Raw genomic sequence first — 18801 nt, 5'->3', positions numbered from 1 at the left:
CACCACACACATATACACACACCACACACACACACACACACACACACACACACACACACACACACACACACACACACACACACACACACACACACAGGGCTTCCCAGGTGGCCCTAGTGGTGAAAAACCCACCTGCCAGTGCAGCAGATATAAGAGACATGGGTTCAATCCTTGGGTTCAGATGTTCCCCTGGAGAAAGGCATGGCAAGCCACTCCAATATTCTTGCCTGGAGAATCCCAAAGACAGAGGAGCCCAGTGGGCTACAGTCCATAGAGTTGCAAACAGTTGGATATGAATGAAGCAACTTAGCACAAACACACACATGTACATACATACATATTTGATATATACATGTACATTGTCTATGTGTACATAATTACTTTAAAATTATTTTCATTGTGGAGTTAGTGTAGGGAACCAAGATGCCATCTAGATCTTGGTTTTATTTTCTCTTATTATATTTTACTATATTTTAATCAATTCAGATTTATTCATTCTTCTACTGTTTATTTCCTATGTATTAGAGAGAAAAGAAATTTCAGGTAGTATCTTAAAGATAAGCTAAGCACCTTCTTTGTGAGATTTTGTTTCACTTTGATTAGTGAATTAGAAACAAATGAAGAAGTTAAAGGAGAAAAAACTAAAAACTTGATAGAAGATGGCAAAGGCAATAGACATGCTTTATGTATTCCACATGTTTTGAGAGGATCGCTTACTGAAGGCATCAGTATTTCATTTCTCCATAACTTACCTTTAGTGTGTGAAAGGGAAGAGGCGGTGCAGCAGCAGCAGCAGCCCTATTCCACAGTTCTGAGCACATGAACACATGAGTGAAAGGACTTTTCACATGTTAGGTGTAACCAGCTGATGACACAATTCACAACTTTGGAAGAAGCATGCACATCTCCTTTAGAGAGTTAACGTGTTCTTTTTTCTGTAAGAAGAAAAAGCAAAAACGTGAAAAATTAACACACATTCTACCAACACCTCATTCTTGTGTAGCAACTGGGTAACAGTCAAGGAATGAGTCTTCCTTGCTTCCTCAGTCTGCAGCCTGTTGCTGACTAATTAAACACGTTCAGAGGCTGTGTCAGTCTAAACCCAGCAGAGCCAGAATATGGTCTCATTGTCCCCTCAAGATGTGCCCATTTCAGGAGATGAGAAGCATGTGCTTACAGCAAGATGAAAATAGAATATTAGATTTTCCCAACATATGGGTCATCCATAGACTAGGATGCTATGTTAATGGGAAATTAAAGAAATAAATCTTAGTAACCCAAATAATCTGTTCATTAGTGCATTACTTGTTCTTGCCAAGGGAATGCTATAATCTTTGTCATGTATGGTATGATGGTTCTGTTGGCTTTTTTCATCCCAATACTGTTATATGAGAGACTTTAAAACTCAAAATCTGTCTTTATAAAATATCTTTTACTGACTACTACATCTACTAATGTCAAGGTAATATTTAGCAATTAAAGGGTTTGGTATTTCTGTCATAATTTAAATGTACTGCTGCTGCTGCTAAGTCGCTTCAGTCATGTCCGACTCTGTGCGACCCCATAGACGGCAGCCCACCAGGCTCCTCTGTCCCTGGGATTAATTTGCCAACAAGATACTCACTAAAATTTAGTTAAGTTGGTTTGAAACAGTTTTAGAACACTTTTTCATTTAGCATACTCACCTAATGATTGATCTATTAAAACTTTGTTGAGTGTGGGCTGTGTATTAGGTACTGAGTTTGATTAATTATGGAATGTAAGGATGTACAAAACTGAGATTCTGTTTTCTGATGAGCTTACAGTTGAATCCCATTTTAGACAAACTAGAGATCTGAGGCCAAATGTGACCTGCCATGAATGAAGTTTTCTTGGAATATATCCATATCCATTTATTTTTCTGTTGACAATGGCTGCTTTTATGCTATAGCTGCAGAAGTTAAGTAGTTGCAACAGAGACCAGATGGCCCATCAAACTAAATATATTTACTCTCTGGTTCTTTATAGAAAAGGTTTGCTGATCCCAGGACTGTAATCTTACAGTAATAGGTATAAAATGTTATTTTTACCAGTTAGTTTCCATCTGTTTACTTGAAAATTCTCTTTGAAAGTCCTTTATATGAATTTGTGAGTTTGAAAATACAGGACTTACTTTTCCAAACATCAGAACTCTTTGTGCCCCGAAGTCTGCATATATTTCCTTGAGGGTAATGAAACTACTTCTACTGATTGGTCTTCTGACTTGATGTTGATTTATATGTACTTTAAAAAATAACAGTATTGATAATAATTTAATTACCTAGTGAAACATTGCCTTGGAAATCTACACCTGAATGCACTTCTGACCAGTGCTTTTTTTAAAAAAACTCCTCAGTTGTGTACTAGAATACCTCATAATGATGCACTCCTATTATTGATTGTAATTGATATCTTGCTATATCCGTCTCCCCTGACTCTTCTGCTGGTCATTGTCCTCTTTTCATTTTGCCCCCTTTGCCTTCCCTAACCAAGGGAGGCTTATACATGAGATGTCTAGGGTTAGGAAAAACAACAGTCAAAAAAAGAAGCAAAGCATTTTTATTACACTAACCAATTCCTTTTTTTCTCCCGGTTTTAGAATGAATGTGCAAATTATGTTCGGGTTTTGCATCACTATAACAGAACACATCTACTGACCTGCGGGACAGGAGCTTTTGACCCACTCTGTGCCTTCATCAGAGTTGGATACCATTTGGAGGTATGACAGTTTCATTCATTGCTCTGAATGAATTATCAAAAGTAATGCTTAAAATAACTTTGTTTTGAAAGAAAGGTTATGGCATTTCTTTGGATAAAAGAGAAGAGCATTTGTGATATTCTGAATTAATTTGCTTGAGTAAGAGGCAAAAAGATTTCTTGTCAGTTACAAAATCTGTGAACCCTTTAATTCTTTATGCATTCCTTCACTGAAGAATTTCATTTACTTAATTTGCCCACTTAAAAATATTTCTTAATATCAAACTGTGTTCTTATATGATTTATATTGGTATAAGCACCAGAGTAGAATGAATGTATTTATATATATATATATATGAACATATATATATATACATGAACATATATATATACACACACGTGTATGTGTAAATAAATTTATATAAACAAAATTACTACATACAGTATCTTTTAAAAGACATGCACAGGCTTGTTGATCCTATAATAACTCCTTTTCTTGGCCAGGTGAGGTAGGGAGGTGGAGTTGAGGTGGGGATAGATTGCAAACTGACTCAAGATAAATAATAGTTGATGAGAGCTATCCATGTCTTCCCCTAAGACCCCACCACTAGGTGATATGGTATTATTTAAGCAAATCACAACTGAATTCTGCTACATGCATATATAAAGCAGCAGGCTTGATGATCAGTCATATAACTGGTTTCAACAGACTGGGTAAACTGCCAGCTCTCATTTATTTAGGCGCATGTCAAGCACTCTAGATCTCAGTTTCACTGTGAAACATACTAAACAATGTTCTGATATCAGGATCTGTTACCTTTCCTTGTAATCAGAAGGCAGAATCCTACATCAAGATGGGACACAGAGAGAACAGAGCTCTGGATGATCTGTAGTTAAGCAGCTAGACTCTCTCTTTTTTAAAAAAATTCTAATTCATTTACAGTGTTATGCCAATCTCCACTGTATGGCACAGTGAGATAGTTATACACATATAGACACCCCCTTTTTTAAAATACTCTTTTCCATATGATTTATCACAGAATATTGAATATAGTTCCCTGTGCCATACAGTAGGACCTTGTTGTTTATCCATTCTGTATGCAATAATTTACATCTGCTAACCCCTTGACTCTTGTACATTTATGAAACGGCAGCAGTGACTGTAAACTATTTTCAGCTACCATGTATGAAGAACAACATTCATTTCACTGATATTCCTGAAAAATTATTTCTGATATTCCTGATACCAGTTAACACTCATGTGTACACATAATTAGCAGTGTCTGAAGTGCTAACTCTAAATGCCTCTAGAAAGTGCCCCTGATTGGGGTACTTCAGCTGGTAAGCATCCTTATAGGCAGGATTTTTGATTAACATATTTTAAATGTTAATAAACCACCTCTAGTTGTAGATTAAAGTTAAATAGCATACACAAATACATCACAGTGTATTTACTAAATTGTTTTAGAGTAACAATGCTAGTGATAAAACGGGAGAACTTAGGCAGAGATATAGAAGGCAAGGGAGGCTAATGAAAAGTCAGAATATTTATATATATTCTGTATATAAGAATATATATAAATATGTATGTGTATAATATGTATATATGTATGTATAAGTATACGTATATATAAATGCATGTGTATAGATATATATATATATACACACACACATAAGTATACACACAAACACATAAATATACATATATACAGTTCAGAATGTAGACAATTTGTGGTGCAGATCTAAGGGAAAGAAATCCTCTCAGTTTTCATTGATCTGAAAATGACTTTCTTTCATCTTTATTTCTGGAAGATATTTTCCCTGAGTATAGAATTTTGGGTTAACAGTATTTCTTTTGTTTGTTTCTATAAGCATCTCAAAAATGCCTCATTGTCACCTAATCTCTTTCTGATGTAAGTTCAGCTTTCATTCATACTGATATTACCCTGTTTGTAATTGCTTTGTCTTTCAACAGTTTCTCTTTGTCTTTGGTTTTCAGTAGTTTTTCTGTACTGTGCCTATGTGTGGTGTTGATAGTGGAGAGATGGGTATTTTTATTTCTTGGGATACTTGATAAAAAATGATATTTTTATTTCTTGGGATACTAAGGTTTTTTTGGATGCAGAGTTTATATTTTACACCAAATTTTTGGCCATCATTTTTCCAAATAATGCCTCTTCTTTTTTCCTTCACTTTTCTTCAGGGACTTATGGAAAGATGAATATAAATAGATAGAGATAGATAGATTGACTTTGGGGCCTTGTCCCACAGATTGCTGAGATTCTGTTCATTCTTATTTGATCTTTTTTCCCTCTGTTTTTCAAAGTGGATAAATACTTTGCATTTATTTTCAAGTTCCAACCCTTCCTTCCAGCATCACCAATATGCTCTTAAGACCACCCCATTAATTGTCCATATAAATAGTGTACTTTTCAGTTCTAGAACTTCCATTTTATATATTTTCCATTTCTGGACTGAGTGCTCCCCCACATATTTTTATTTGTTATGACTCTTTCTTTTAAACTTTTTAACATATTTTAACAACAGTTTTCAAATCCCTGTGTGCTAATTTTAACATCTGAGTTACTTTAAGGCGAGTTTGCATTGACTCATCTGAAAAGACTCTGATCCTGGGAAAGATTGAGGGCAGGAGGAGAAGGGGACAACAGAGGATGAGATGGCTGGATGGCATCACTGACTCAATGGATGTGAGTTTGGGTAGGCTCCGGGAGTTGGTGATGGACAAGGAGTCCTGGCGTGCTGCAGTTGATTGAGTCACAGTCAGACACAACTGAGCGACTGAACTGAACTGAACTGCATTGACTGGTTTTTCTCTTGACTGCGAATCATGTTTTCTTTTTCTTTTTGCACGTATAGTAGTTTTTATTTTGTACTGTACATTATAAAATAGATTATGTACTTTAATTCTTGATTCTGAATTCTGTTTCCTTTGAAGATTTTTGTTCTAGCAGTTTACTTGGCTGGATTCCCATTCAAAACTGCTTTGTAGTCATCACCAACCACACATTGCTGTCAAATTTCCAGCCACTGCTTTCATGGTCTGCTTCCATATGCAGTTCAGGCGTCAGCTAAGGACTTGGGAGAGAGTATATTCCCATATTTCAGGGCACCTTCCTCAGTTTCTGGATGTACCTTCCCACCTTTAAGTTGATCTCTGTCCTGTGTCTTTCCAAGCTAGAAGGTCTCCAGCTTTCTGCCTGAGTTCTATCCATTCCTCCCCACATTAATCAGGAGATTTTCTTGAATGAAAAACTCTCATTTTTGTCTGCTCTTAACTGATTTCCATTGCCTTCAAATAATTGTTTGTTTGTTTGTTTTTACTTACTTAGTCAACATTATTTGTGGAAATTAGTTCAGTACAAACTGTGTCATTAGTAGAAGTGAAACTCCATGTAATTCACCTTCATATACATAATGTTGACTATTTTTCTCATATAATTATCTAAATACTAGGTCTGATTAAAAACATATTTTGAAAAAAAAATGTATGTTTCAAAAAGAAACGTGTGGCAGATGATAATAAGGACAGTGAGAGCCTATTTGGAGGCTTGATAAAATAGTTTATCAAAACTCTATTTGGAGGCTTGATAAATTTTCATATAAGGGAGTGAAAATTACGAATTGTTATAGGCAAGAAAAATGTTTTAAAAACACAAAGATAGCACATAGGAAATACGTTCATAGACATTAGTTCAGTTGGTTGGGAAACAACAGAAGGTAAAGCTGGGGCAAATTGGTGGAGGATTTTAATGCTAGACAGTGTCATTCTGTAGTTATTTCTAGAAACAGCATAGAGACGGTGAGCAGTTTGAGCAGAGTGTTTGATTGACATGTCATTAGTAATATTTAGGATTGATTCAAGTGGAGCGGGATGAAAGGCAGAGAGAAATTAAAGGGAATTGCTATAAGAGTCTTCGTGAGAGATCATGAGGATATTTGAGTGTTGTCACGATAGCGAAGGAGAGGAAGTGTGGGGCTGATGTGAGAAGACACTCAGCAGGAGTTTATATAACTTAACATTTTATCAGATGTTGCTGACAAAAAGGAATCAGAAAGCAATTCCAATTTTATTTCTTGATGATTGGGAAGAAAAACAAAGTCTAATAGCAAGAGAGAATTAAGCTAGAGAACATAAAAAGATACTCAGTGTTTTTCAATTATAATGATTTTATTTCCATGTATAGTTATTTAAAATATTGATCCTGGAGCTAGGATAGCATGTTGTCAGAATAGGTTGAATTGTTGAACCCTAGGAAGTTAAGGATCCCTGAAGGATTGTATTCTTTGCTTCTCTCCCCTATTGTCTTATTATCTTCTCTCACCTCCCTTCTCTGCAGGCCACTTTATCCAGGTATTTAACTTGGAAAATGACATTTTTTTTTATATGACAGAATGTTTAGGGAATATTAATAAGCAGACTGAGCAGAGCAGTGTAAGGCAAATCAGTTTAGTGCAATTAAAATCATTTGTAAAAGGAACAAAATAATAGACAACATCATCAGTGCTACTAGGAGGGTGATTTTGGTAAAGGGATGAGTAATTAGAATGTAGATGAAGAAGTGACTGAATACTGATAAAATAAAGGCAATAATATTGCCAATTTAATCCAGAGATAGAATTGTTAAGGAAAAGAAATATGGAAAAGGATATAAAACTGGAATGTTGGTCAGACATAGAGATCAGACTTGTGGTTGCTGGATTGGGTGGGGGACAGAGGGAAGGATTGGGATTTGGAATTAGCAGATGTAAACTATTATATACAGAATGGATAAACAGCAAGGTCCTGCTGCATAGCAAAGGGAACTATATTCCATGTCATGTGACAAACCCAATGAAAAAGGGTTTACGGTATAGAAAATTGAATCACAACATTGTAAATCAACTACACTTCAATACAATTAAAAACAACAACAACAAAAAGTGGAATGTTGAAAGAAGGGTTTTCTTAGGATAGTAGACAAGGAAACTTATTTATTGAACAAGAGGATATGATCATTGTCCTTCTTGGAGATAAGAGGGGCTGGATAAGGAGCAAGTTTGAAAGGAGAGGTACTGTCTGCTAATCACTGAGAGGTCTCATTAACAGTTGGATATAAAGGGCTCTATTAGCCTTTGCCCTGCTTTTCATTCTGTATTCCAAGGCCAAATTTGCCTGTTACTCCAGGTGTTTCTTGACTTCCTACTTTTGCATTCCACTCCCCTATAGTGAAAAGGACATCTTTTGGGGGGTGTTAATTCTAGAACGTCTTGTAGGTCTTCATAGAACTTTTCAACTTCAGCTTCTTCAGCATTACTGGTTGGGGCATAGACTTGGATTACCGTGATATTGAATGGTTTGCCTCAGAAACGAACAGAGATCATTTTGTTGTTCTTGAGACTGCATCCAAATACTGCGTTTCAGACTCTTTTGGTGACTATGATGGCTGCTCCATTTCCTCTAGGGGATTCTTGCCCACAGTAACAGATATAATGGTCATCTGAGTTAAATTCTTGCATTCCAGTCCATTTTAGTTTGCTGATTCCTAAAATGTCGACGTTCACTCTTGCCACCTCCTGTTTGACCACTTCCAATTTGCCTTGATTCATGGACCTAACATTCCCGGTTCCTATGCAATATTGCTCTTTACAGCATCGGACCTTGCTTCTATCACCAGTCACATCCACAACTGGGTATTGCTTTTGTTTTGGTTCCATCTCTTCATTCTTCCTGGAATTATTTCTCCACTGATCTCCAGCAGCATATTGGGCACCTACTGACCTGGGGAGTTCATCTTTTGGTGTCCTATCTTTTGCCTTTTCATGCTGCTCATGGGATTCTCAAGGCAGGAATACTGAAGTGGTTTGCCATTCCCTTCTCCAGTGGACCACATTTTGTCAGAACTCTCCACCATAACCCCTCCATCTTGGGTGGCCCTACACAGCATGGCTCATAGCTTCATTGAGTTAGACAAAGCTGTGGTCCATGTGATTAGATTGGTTACTCTTCTGTGATGGTGGTTTCCAGTCTGTCTCCCCTTTGATGGAGAAGGATAAGAGGCTTATGGAAGCTTCCTGATGGGAGAGACTGACTAAGAGGGATACTGGGTCTTGTTCTGATGGGTGGGGCCATGCTCAGTAAATCTTTAATCCAATTCTCAGTTGATGGGTGGGGCTGTGTTCCCTCCCTGCTATTTACCTGGGGAAAAAACTATGGTGGAGGTAATGAAGAAAATCCTGGCCTCCCTCAAAAGAACCCAGGCATGTACTGCTACAGTCTGTGCTCCCAACCCTGCCGCAGGCCACCACTGACCCACACCTTCACCAGAGATTTCTGGACACCCACTGGCAAGTCTCCTGTGTGGTCAGTTCGTTTCTCCTGGGTCTTGGTGCCAGAGGTTCTGTTGTGCCCTCCAAGAGTCTATTTCCCAGTCCTATGTAAGTTCTGGCAGCTCTATAGTGGAGTAAATAGTGACCTTCTCTAAGAGGACTTATGCCATACCCACACCCAGAGCCCCTGTCCCTGCAGCAGACCACTGCAGACCTGTACCTCCACCGGAGATACTCAGACACAGTTCTGTCTTAGTCACTGTGGGGTCCCTGGGTCCTGGTGCACACAAGGTTTGTTTGAGACCCCTGAGCTTATTAAAAAGCAGAGACATTACTTTGCCAAAAAAGGTCCATCTAGTCAAAGCTATGGTATTTCCAATAGTCATGTATGGATGTGAGAGTTGGACTATAAAGAAAGCTGAGCACTGAAGAATTGATGCTTTTGAACTGTGATGTTGGAGAAGACTCTTGAGAGTCCCTTGAACTGCAAGGAGATCCAGCCAGTCCATCCTAAAGGAAATCAGTCCTGAATGTTCATTGAAAGGACTGATGTTGAAGCTGAAACTCCAATACTTTGGCCACCTGATGCAAAGAGCTAACTCATTTGAAAAGACCTTGATGCTGGGAAAGATTGAGGCAGGAAGAGAAGGGGATGGCAGCAGATGAGATGGTTGGATGGCATCACTGACTCAATGGACATGAGTTTGAGTAACCTCCGGGAGTTGGTGATGGACAGGGAGGCCCGGCATGCTGTGGTTCACAGGGTCGCAAACAGTCAGACACGATTGAGCGACTGAACTGAATTGAACTGATAAAGGGCCATTTTTCAAGAGAGAAACCAAGCTAGAAATGCAGAGTTGAGGATTACCAGCCTATATATGTGTGAAAGCTGAGCTCTTTAGGAAGAGAATTTGGGTAAAAAGAGAAAATAACTGAATATAGTGCCCAGAAACATCAATATTTGAAAGGCTAGTGGAGGAAGAAAAACAAAGGGATCTATTGAGAAGGTGACAAGGCAGGTTAGGAGGAAAATAGGAGAGTGAGATAATGCAAAAATGAGGAAGTGATCAGCATTGTTTGAGGTCTCAAAGAGTCAGTGTCATTGTGTCTAGAAAGTCTTTGGAGACATTTATGAAAGGAATTCCAATGAAATTTGGATGCAAATCATGGTTTTCTGGCATAAAGTGTAGAAACCAACTTTCTCTTGAATTACATGTATCTTTTTTCATTTCAGTATTTTTATTTTTTTACTGAAGTATAATGCAAATTTAAGAAGTACAGAGAATGTGAATGTATTGCTAGATCATTTCCACAAATTGAATGCCCCTGAGTAATGGCCACTGAAATCAAATAGTTTCTTTTTATTTTTAAATTTTATTTTCATTCTTTTTCTTTCCTCATGAATTCTTGGTTTTGTTTTGTTTTTTTCACTTATGCCTCTTCTAGTTTAGTCTTCATTTCAGAGTCCTTCCTGAATTCTTCCACTTCATTTTTTATTTTCTCTAATTTTGATTTATGTTTTCTTTTATTTCTTGTCTCTTTCCTTAATTTATTTCAGCTTGTATTGAAATATTATGCTTGATTCTTATATCTGTTTTGTGGTGTGCCTTTTTCACAAGCTTTCTATGATAATGTTTTTCTGTTTCTTATTCTTTTATAGTAACATACTGGATTCAGGTGGGATCTTTTTTTGGTGCTCATTTTTATATAAAATTAGTTTTCCTGTATTTTTAAAAAGAAAATATGGACCAGAATAGATGTATGTCTAGCCTCACCTTTTAGAACTTACCATTCTGGTTTGTCAAATGTTCAAAAATATGGAGATAAAGATATGGACATGGATATAGAATGTAGATGTGAACATGGATATAGATACAGATATTCTTCTGGGTGTTCTCTCTTCCTCTTTTGTGTGGATATTGCTTTCTCTTCACCTTCTTTATCACTTTCTTGGACAAATTACATTCTACTCTTAGCAGTTTCTACTTGGAAAGGAAGTGGGCTACTTAATTTGGGGGATTCAAGGTCTCTATTCTTCCCACAGGCCCCTTGAAATCCCCCACAGATTAATCAGCAAGAATTCCTCTCGGGTTCAGCTGCCATTCTAAAACGATGCTACACTACACTATTTACTGGAGATATGAAAGGTCTTATCACATTTGACAAAACCTGATTGCTTCTCTCTGCTTCCTCCTGTAAGATATTAACACCCTGTGTGTCTTACAGCTTGCTATAGTTCATCCACACCTGCTGGTAACTTGGGAGCTCATGAGGATGTCTTCATAGTCACCTTGCTGTAGGTGTTGTTTTGGTGTTTCTGTTTGATCCATCTGTTTTCCTGGTTGAATTTACAGAGAATAAAAAGTGTGCCTCTACTGCTATCCTCTCACAAATCTAGTGATACCGAGTTCCGTCTCTTACTGCTTGCTGCATGATGGGCCAATAAATGGAGAGACAAGTTGTTGAGGCAAAGAATAGTGACTTTATTTGGAAAACCAGCAAACCAAGAAGATAGTGAACTAGTGTCCCAAGGAACCATCTTACCCCAGTTAGATTTGGGCTTCTTTTATCCTAAAAGGGGAGGGGTGTAACTTGTTGTCACAAACTTCCTGGTGCTGGAATCGTTTGTTGTTGCAGCTATCCATGTAGGTCTGGTCACATGTTCCTATAAACCTCCAATAAAGCAAATGCTATTCTCTGTCCTGCAACTTTTTCTCTCTATATGAATGGACTCTCAAAGGTCAGAACTCCAAGAGTACAGAGTAGGCTGTCCTATGTATTTCAAGCTATAGGAAACATTCTTTTACGAAAAGTGCAGAGCTAGCATGGCTAAGCACAAGCAACAGAGCACAAAGGTTAGAATTAAAGGAATAGATCCAATATGGAGTTAGGTTTGTTTTCCCCTGTTGACACTAAGAGCATCTTTCAAATAATAAATGCTATACAAATATAAAATAGATAGGTTTTTATCTACCTCTAATTTTATTCACCTTTCAAACAAATGGAAATTATGGTTGAATATAGAGGTTCAGACAAAAAAAAAAAAAATCCCAGAGGTTCAGCTATAATATATAGGTTTCTAGAGAGCTGGAAAAAACCTTGAACTGGGACAGAATGGAGATTATTTTTGTTACTTAACAGACTATGTTTCTCTTAGAACACAGTGACTTTATCACAGTGATATTTGCATTCTACTATTTGTATTAGTTTTCTGTGATGCAAAACACATTACCAAAAGTTTGGCAGCTTCAAACAGCACACATTTATTATCTCACAGATTCTGTGGGGCAGGAGGAGGCCAGGCATTGCTTCTGACTTTGAATGCTGACATCAGGGTGTTCCCCGGGCTGCCTCTTTCTAGCACTCAGGATCATTTCCCATGTGCTTGTGGTTGACAGAATTCAGTTCATTGCAGTTGTGGGACTTCAGTTTCCATTTTCTTGATGGCTGTCACTCAGAGGCTGCTCTCAGCTCCTAAAGGCCTACCAGCAGTTCTTTGCCAAGTGACCCTGTCAGATCATGGCAATGTACTCCTTTGAAGGTAGCAGGAGAATCTTTCTGTCTAGTTTACTAAGAGCCAGTTATATCATATAACCTAATCATGAGAACTACTATACCATCACCTTGTAAAATACCATAATCTAGAGAGGGCTTTTCCACCATGTTTGCAGTTCTTGCCCATACCCAGGGTGTGGTAGTTATACTGAACATCCAACTGTAAGAGGAAGTGGGAATGTTAGATACTATTAGTATTCTCTCTACCGTATTCTCCCTTACATATCTTCATATAAAATGAAGATTGTATCAGTGCAAATGTTTTCAGTTCAGTTCAGTTGGCTCAGTTGTGACACTTTGTGACCCCATGGACTGCAGCATGCAGGCTTTCCTGTCCATCCCCAACGCCCAGAGCTTGCTCAAACTCATGTCCATCAAGTTGGTGACGCCATCCAACCATCCCATCCTCTGTTGTCCCCTTCTCCTCATGCCTTCAGTCTTTCCCAGCATCAGGGTCTTTTCCAGTGAGTGAGTTCTTCACATCAGGTGGCCAAAGTATTGGAGTTTCAACTTCAGCATCAGTCTTTCCAATGAATATTCAGTGCTTTAAGAGGATGTTTCTTGGTAAGCAAGGCAAACGCACATAGCAAAGGGTGAGAAATAGTCATTTTTTTTCCGAAATCTTGTCCATGACTCTCCTCTTAAAATAAACTTCTTTTCCTCCTTGTAAGAATTATAAAGAACAAGGAATGAATATGTGGGCCACCTCCAGATTGTTGCCTGCCCAAACGTGGGAAAATTTGATTGTCCTCGGGGCTTTAGCATTTGAACAAGAATTGCTGTATATTTCATTGTTGTTCAGTCACTAAATAATGTCTGAGTTTTTGCAACCCCATGGGCAGCAGCATGCCAGGCTTCCCTGTCCTTCACCCTCTCCTAGACAGCACTGGACTTTACTTTCATGACCAGACACATCCACAACTGAGCATCATTTTTGCTTTGACCCAGCTGCTTCATTCTTTCTAGAGCTATTAATAACTGCCCTCCACTCTTACCCAATAGCATATTGGACACCTTCTGGCCGGGGGTTGGGGAGGGAGCTTATTTTCTGGTGTCACATTTTTTTGCCTTTTTATACATTTCATGGGGTTCTTGTGGCAAGAATACTAGAGTGGTTTGCCATTCCCTCCTCCAGTGGACTGCTTTTTGTCAGAGCTCTTCACTGTGACCCATCTGTTTGGAGTGGCCCCGCATGGCATACCACAGCTTCATTGAGTTACGTAGGCTCCTTTGCCATGGCAAGGTTGTGATCCCTGTATTTAATTCAGTTTAGCTCAGTTCAGTCACTCAGTTGTGTCTAACTCTTTGCAACCCCATGGACTGCAGCACACCAGGCCTCCCTGTCTATCACCAACTCCCAGAGTTTACTCAAACTCATGTCTATTGAGTTGGTGATGCCATCCAACCATCTTATCCTCTGTCATTCCCTTCTCCTCCTGCCCTCAATTTTTCCCAGCATCAGGGTCTTTTCAAATGAGTCAGTTCTTCGCATCAGGTGGCAAAAGTATTGGAGTTTCAGCTTCAACATCAGTCCTTCCAATGAATATTCAGGACTGATTTCTCCTTGCAGTCCAAGGGGCTCTCAAGAGTCTTCCCCAACACCACAGTTCAAAAGCATCAATTCTTCGGTGTTTAGCTTTTTTTATAGTCCAACTCTCACATCCATACATGACTACTGGAAAAACCATAGCTTTGACTAGGTGGACATTTCTTGGCAAAGTAATGTCTCTGCTTTTTAATATGGTGTCTAGGTTGGTCATAGTTTTTCTTCCAAGGAGCAAGTGTCTTTTAATTTCATGGCTGCAGTCACCATTTGGAGTGATTTTGGAGCCCCCAAAAATAGTCTGTCAGTGTTTCCAGTTTCCCCACCTATTTGCCATAAAGTAATGGAACAAAATGCCATGATCTTTGTTTTCTGAATATTGAGTTTTAAGGCAACTTTTTCACTCTTCTCTTTCACTTGCATCAAGAGGCTCTTTAGTTCTTCTTTGCTTTCTGCCATAAGGGTGGGGTCATCTGCATATCTCAGATTATTGATATTTCTCCCAACAATCTTGATTCCAGCTTGTGCTTCATCCAGTCCAGCATTTCTCATGATGTACTCTGCATATAAGTTAAATAAGCAGGGTGACAATACACAGCCTTGACATACTCCTTTTCCTATTTGGAACCAGTCTGTTGTTCCACGTCCAGTTCTAACTGTTGCTTCCTGACTTGAATATAGGTTTCTCAAGAGGCAGGTCGGGTCATCTGGTATTCCCATGTCTATAAGAATTTTTCAGAGTTTGTTGTGGTCCACACAGTCAAAGGCTTTGGCATAGTCAATAAAACAGAAGTAGATATTTTTCTGAAACTCTCTTGCTCATATTTCATTAGTATAGCATGAATTTTCTCAGTGTATTTTTATTTAAAGTTTATTATATCAGTTTTTAAAGTTGCAGACTAAAGTCATTATGCAAATGTGTTTGGCACCAAGACGATAATGTGCTTTTTGATTTTCGGTATATGGTTTTGACACACTTTTCATCTAGTGCAGAAAGGAGCAGCTCAACTATTCAAATTGGGATACAGTCACCTTCAAAATCAAGAATTATTCATATGCCTCATCCAAACTAAGTCTCTTTGAAAATATGTTAGAAACTGTCTCAAGTATTATTTTTATCAAGTTAATCCACATTTGTACTTTATAGACTAGAAATTATGTATTTTTCTAATTGTTTGTATTCCCTAGTTAAATGTTTTGTGATGTGCCAGTAAAAGATTACTACCCAGGCATAACAGTTTCTTTCCTTTATAGAGTCATGTTTTATAATATTATCTTATGGTTCCTTTTGAGTTTGAACCCTTTGTTTTTCAATAATTATTTAAAATATCTTTTCACGCAGCAATACTTCAAGTATTAAAAATGGACTGAAATATCATATTATGAGCACGTGGATTTTTATCAGATACATTTTCCTCACAGGGCCTTAGCAGTTGTTTCTTAGCAGATTAAGGGCTCAGCTGGTAAAGAATCCACCTGCAATGCAGGAGGCCTGGGTTCAACCCCTGGGTTGTGTAGGTCCCCTGGAGGAGGGCATGGCAACCCACTCCAGTATTCTTGCCTGGAGAATCCCCATGAACAGAGAAGCTTGCAGGCTCCAGTCCATGAGGTCATGAAGAGTCAGACACTACTGAGTACTGACACACACAGCAGATTAAATTTTAGTTTCTGCCTATAGTACAGAATCAAAATTTCATTGGGAAAGCCATCAAAGCTGATAACAGTTTCTAGAAGTTGAAAAAGTTACCCATTAGGCTTACATAACTGCTATTAATAGTTTGTTTTACACAACTGAGATTAATATAGCCATGCATTTAATATTTTTTGTGTTTTCCACAAAGAAATGTGAATATTTTGATTCTACAAATTATTTTGTTCACACAAAAGTTGGGTCTTCTTATACTCAACTTTTAAACATACCAAGTTTCAAAGATTTCCAGTTTTGTTCCCTTAAAGGTTTTCTGTTATGTCCCTGTTTATTTCAATTTGTTTACCTGCAGTTATTTTAACAGTTGGTGAAAAAATATTAAACGTAATAATTTTAAAGTAATTTTATAAAAATCTAGGGTGGGCACTAGCCATTTGAATAGAATAAATATATGAAAATTTATACTTAGCCACATTTATATTTTAAGATAATTCTTATATGTTAAATTCACTGTTTATTAACAAAAATGTTCAGATTAGAATTTGCACCAAGATATTTTTATAAATCTTATTGCTTGCATGTTTTCATGGGCAGTTCTGGCCTATAATTTCTTGATAGACGTGAAAATAATACATAGAAATATTTTATTGATTTAAAAATTATGGGAATTTATTTTATAACCCATTTCAAATAGGTGACTTAAAGGTCATAGTTATGCCCTTATAAAGTCATGTTTATGTTTTGTTCTGACCTTAGGCTGTGAGGTTTTCATTCTGGAGACCATATGCTCTATATGTATTTTTGACTGGAGCGGGTAATGGAATTTATAAGCAATAAACATAGTGATTACCTGACAATAATACTTTTTATTGAAGCAGGATGAATGGAAATATTTTATTCATTGGAATAGACATTAAAATTTAAATGTGAAAAAAGAAATTATTTACATTAATATGGTAGTTGTCAAATAAATGCAATATATCAATAGTTCTTTAAAAAAAAAGATATCCTAAGAATTCTTTTCAGAAGGAAAAATGCTTTTCTTTCTTTTGTTTTGTATCTTAAAATAAATACATTTTTTGAGTAAGTGAAGACGGTTAATCTAAATTTCATAGCACATGATATCAAGATTTTTTTTATTTAGAAGTCAGCAATTGAAGACAAATAGCAATTAATATCTTAAAAGAAATTGTACATCTTGTCCATTAGGTGTTCAGTCATTTTCTACAGTGTTTTTCTGCTTTCTTTACTGCAAATCAAAAGATGTTTTTCAATGCAACTGGTAGAAAAGGCAATTGTTACAATCCCTGTTACATAAGAAAGTGAGCATGACACTTTCTCCAGGAACTTGCAGTCTATTATTTGTATGAGTTTTAACATCCCTAAGGTTATTTAAAATTGTCTCAGGTATAGGGATTGTTCCTTCAGGGTCTTTCTCTTCTGTCAGCCTTAATAGTGAAAGCCAGTTACATGATTTTTGCTGGGAAGGAAAACAGAATTCCTTAGGCTAGTTCTTGTCCAAGAATGATGATTTGAAAACTTTTGGAAAGGCCGACTGCTTGACAAACTTTCCTTATAGCTCACGCTTGCGCATGCTCTGCAGGTGAGGCAGTGAGAGAAAAACCCCACTTTCTAGCACCACATGCCTAGGATCAAAGAGAAGGTGCAGAGAAAAGCAAGTGAAACTATTGCTGAGCTGCTTTTCTAACGGCCCCTGGGGATGAGGCACCAGGAGAGGCATGGACTCTAACTAATTAAAGAAGTAGGAGGTCAGATCCTCATGAAGCAGTGAGTTCTGCCATGTGGGCTGTTTCCCACAATACATAGAATACATGGAAAAAGTCAATAAAATCAAAAGTGAAGTGTTCCAGTGCCAACTTTTGCCTACCTCTTTTGTAGCATCCTGTTCTGTTAATAGTTTGATGTTTATTTTTCCAAACACATGTGTATATATGTGTGATAACAAAACACGTACTCTATTTGAAGTTCTGATTTTGTTAATTTTTGCTCAAAAATATTTCACAGACACTCCTGTTTATATATATGGACATAATAATTCTATCTCATTCATTTAAATGGTGCATATCATAGCATACAGCTAAGTCACTTCAGTCATGTGCAACCCCATAGATGGCAGCCCACCAGGCTCCCCCATCCACGGGATTCTCCAGGCAAGAACACTGGAGTGGGTTGCCATTTCCTTTTCCAATGCATGAAGGTAAAAAGTAAAAGTGAAGTTGCTCAGTCATGTCTGACTCTTTGTGACCCCATGGACTGTAGCCCACCAGGCTCCTCTGTCCATGGGATTTTCCAGGCCAGAGTACTGGAGTGGGGTGCCATTGCCTTCTCCATATCATAGCATACATTACACTTAATGTAATCAAGTGATTGACTTTTTTTCTTTTAAATTTAATTTTTTTTGTAGGAATATTGCTTTACAGAATTTTGTTGTTTTCTGTCAAACCGCAACATGAATCAGCCATAGGTATACATATATCCCCTCCCTTTTGAACCTCTCTCCCATCTCCTGCCCATCCCACCCCTCTAGAGTGATACAAAGCCCCTGTTTGAGTTTCCTGAGCCATACAGCAAATTCCTGTTGGCTATCTATTTTACATATGGTAATGTCAGTTTCCATGTTACTCTTTCTATACATCTCACCTTCTTCTCCCCTCTCCTCTTGTCCATAAGTCTGTTCTCTATGTCTGTTTCTCCATTGCTGACCTGTAAATAAATCCTTCAGTACCATTCTTCTAGATTCCATATATATGCCTTAGAATGTGATATTTCTCTTTCTGTTTCTGACTCACTTCACTCTGTATAATAGGCTCTAGGTTCATCCACCTCATCAGAAATGACTCAAATGTGTTCTTTTTATGGCTGAGTAATATTTCATTGTGTATAGGTACCACAACTTCTTTATCCATTCACCTATCAATGGATATCTAGGTTGCTTCCATGTTCTAGCTATTGTAAATAATGCTGCAATGAACACTGGGATGCATGTGTCTTT

At 37.6% G+C, this 18801-nt stretch overlaps 1 protein-coding gene across 1 annotated transcript in view; it reads left to right on the top strand.

The window, feature by feature from the left end:
* SEMA3E (semaphorin 3E) overlaps window positions 1–18801 on the top strand; it is a 275433-nt gene that overhangs the window by 161735 nt on the left and 94897 nt on the right. The window contains exon 4 of the mRNA XM_005679077.3: window positions 2618–2737. Coding sequence (XP_005679134.1) covers window positions 2618–2737 — 120 coding nt within the window. The remainder of the gene's footprint in view (window positions 1–2617; window positions 2738–18801) is intronic.

Source organism: Capra hircus, chromosome 4 (assembly GCF_001704415.2).
Source record: "Capra hircus breed San Clemente chromosome 4, ASM170441v1, whole genome shotgun sequence".
Lineage (NCBI taxonomy): Eukaryota > Metazoa > Chordata > Mammalia > Artiodactyla > Bovidae > Capra > Capra hircus.
The sequence above is the reverse complement of the archived record's forward strand: the minus strand, read 5'-3'. Positions and strand labels throughout refer to the sequence as shown.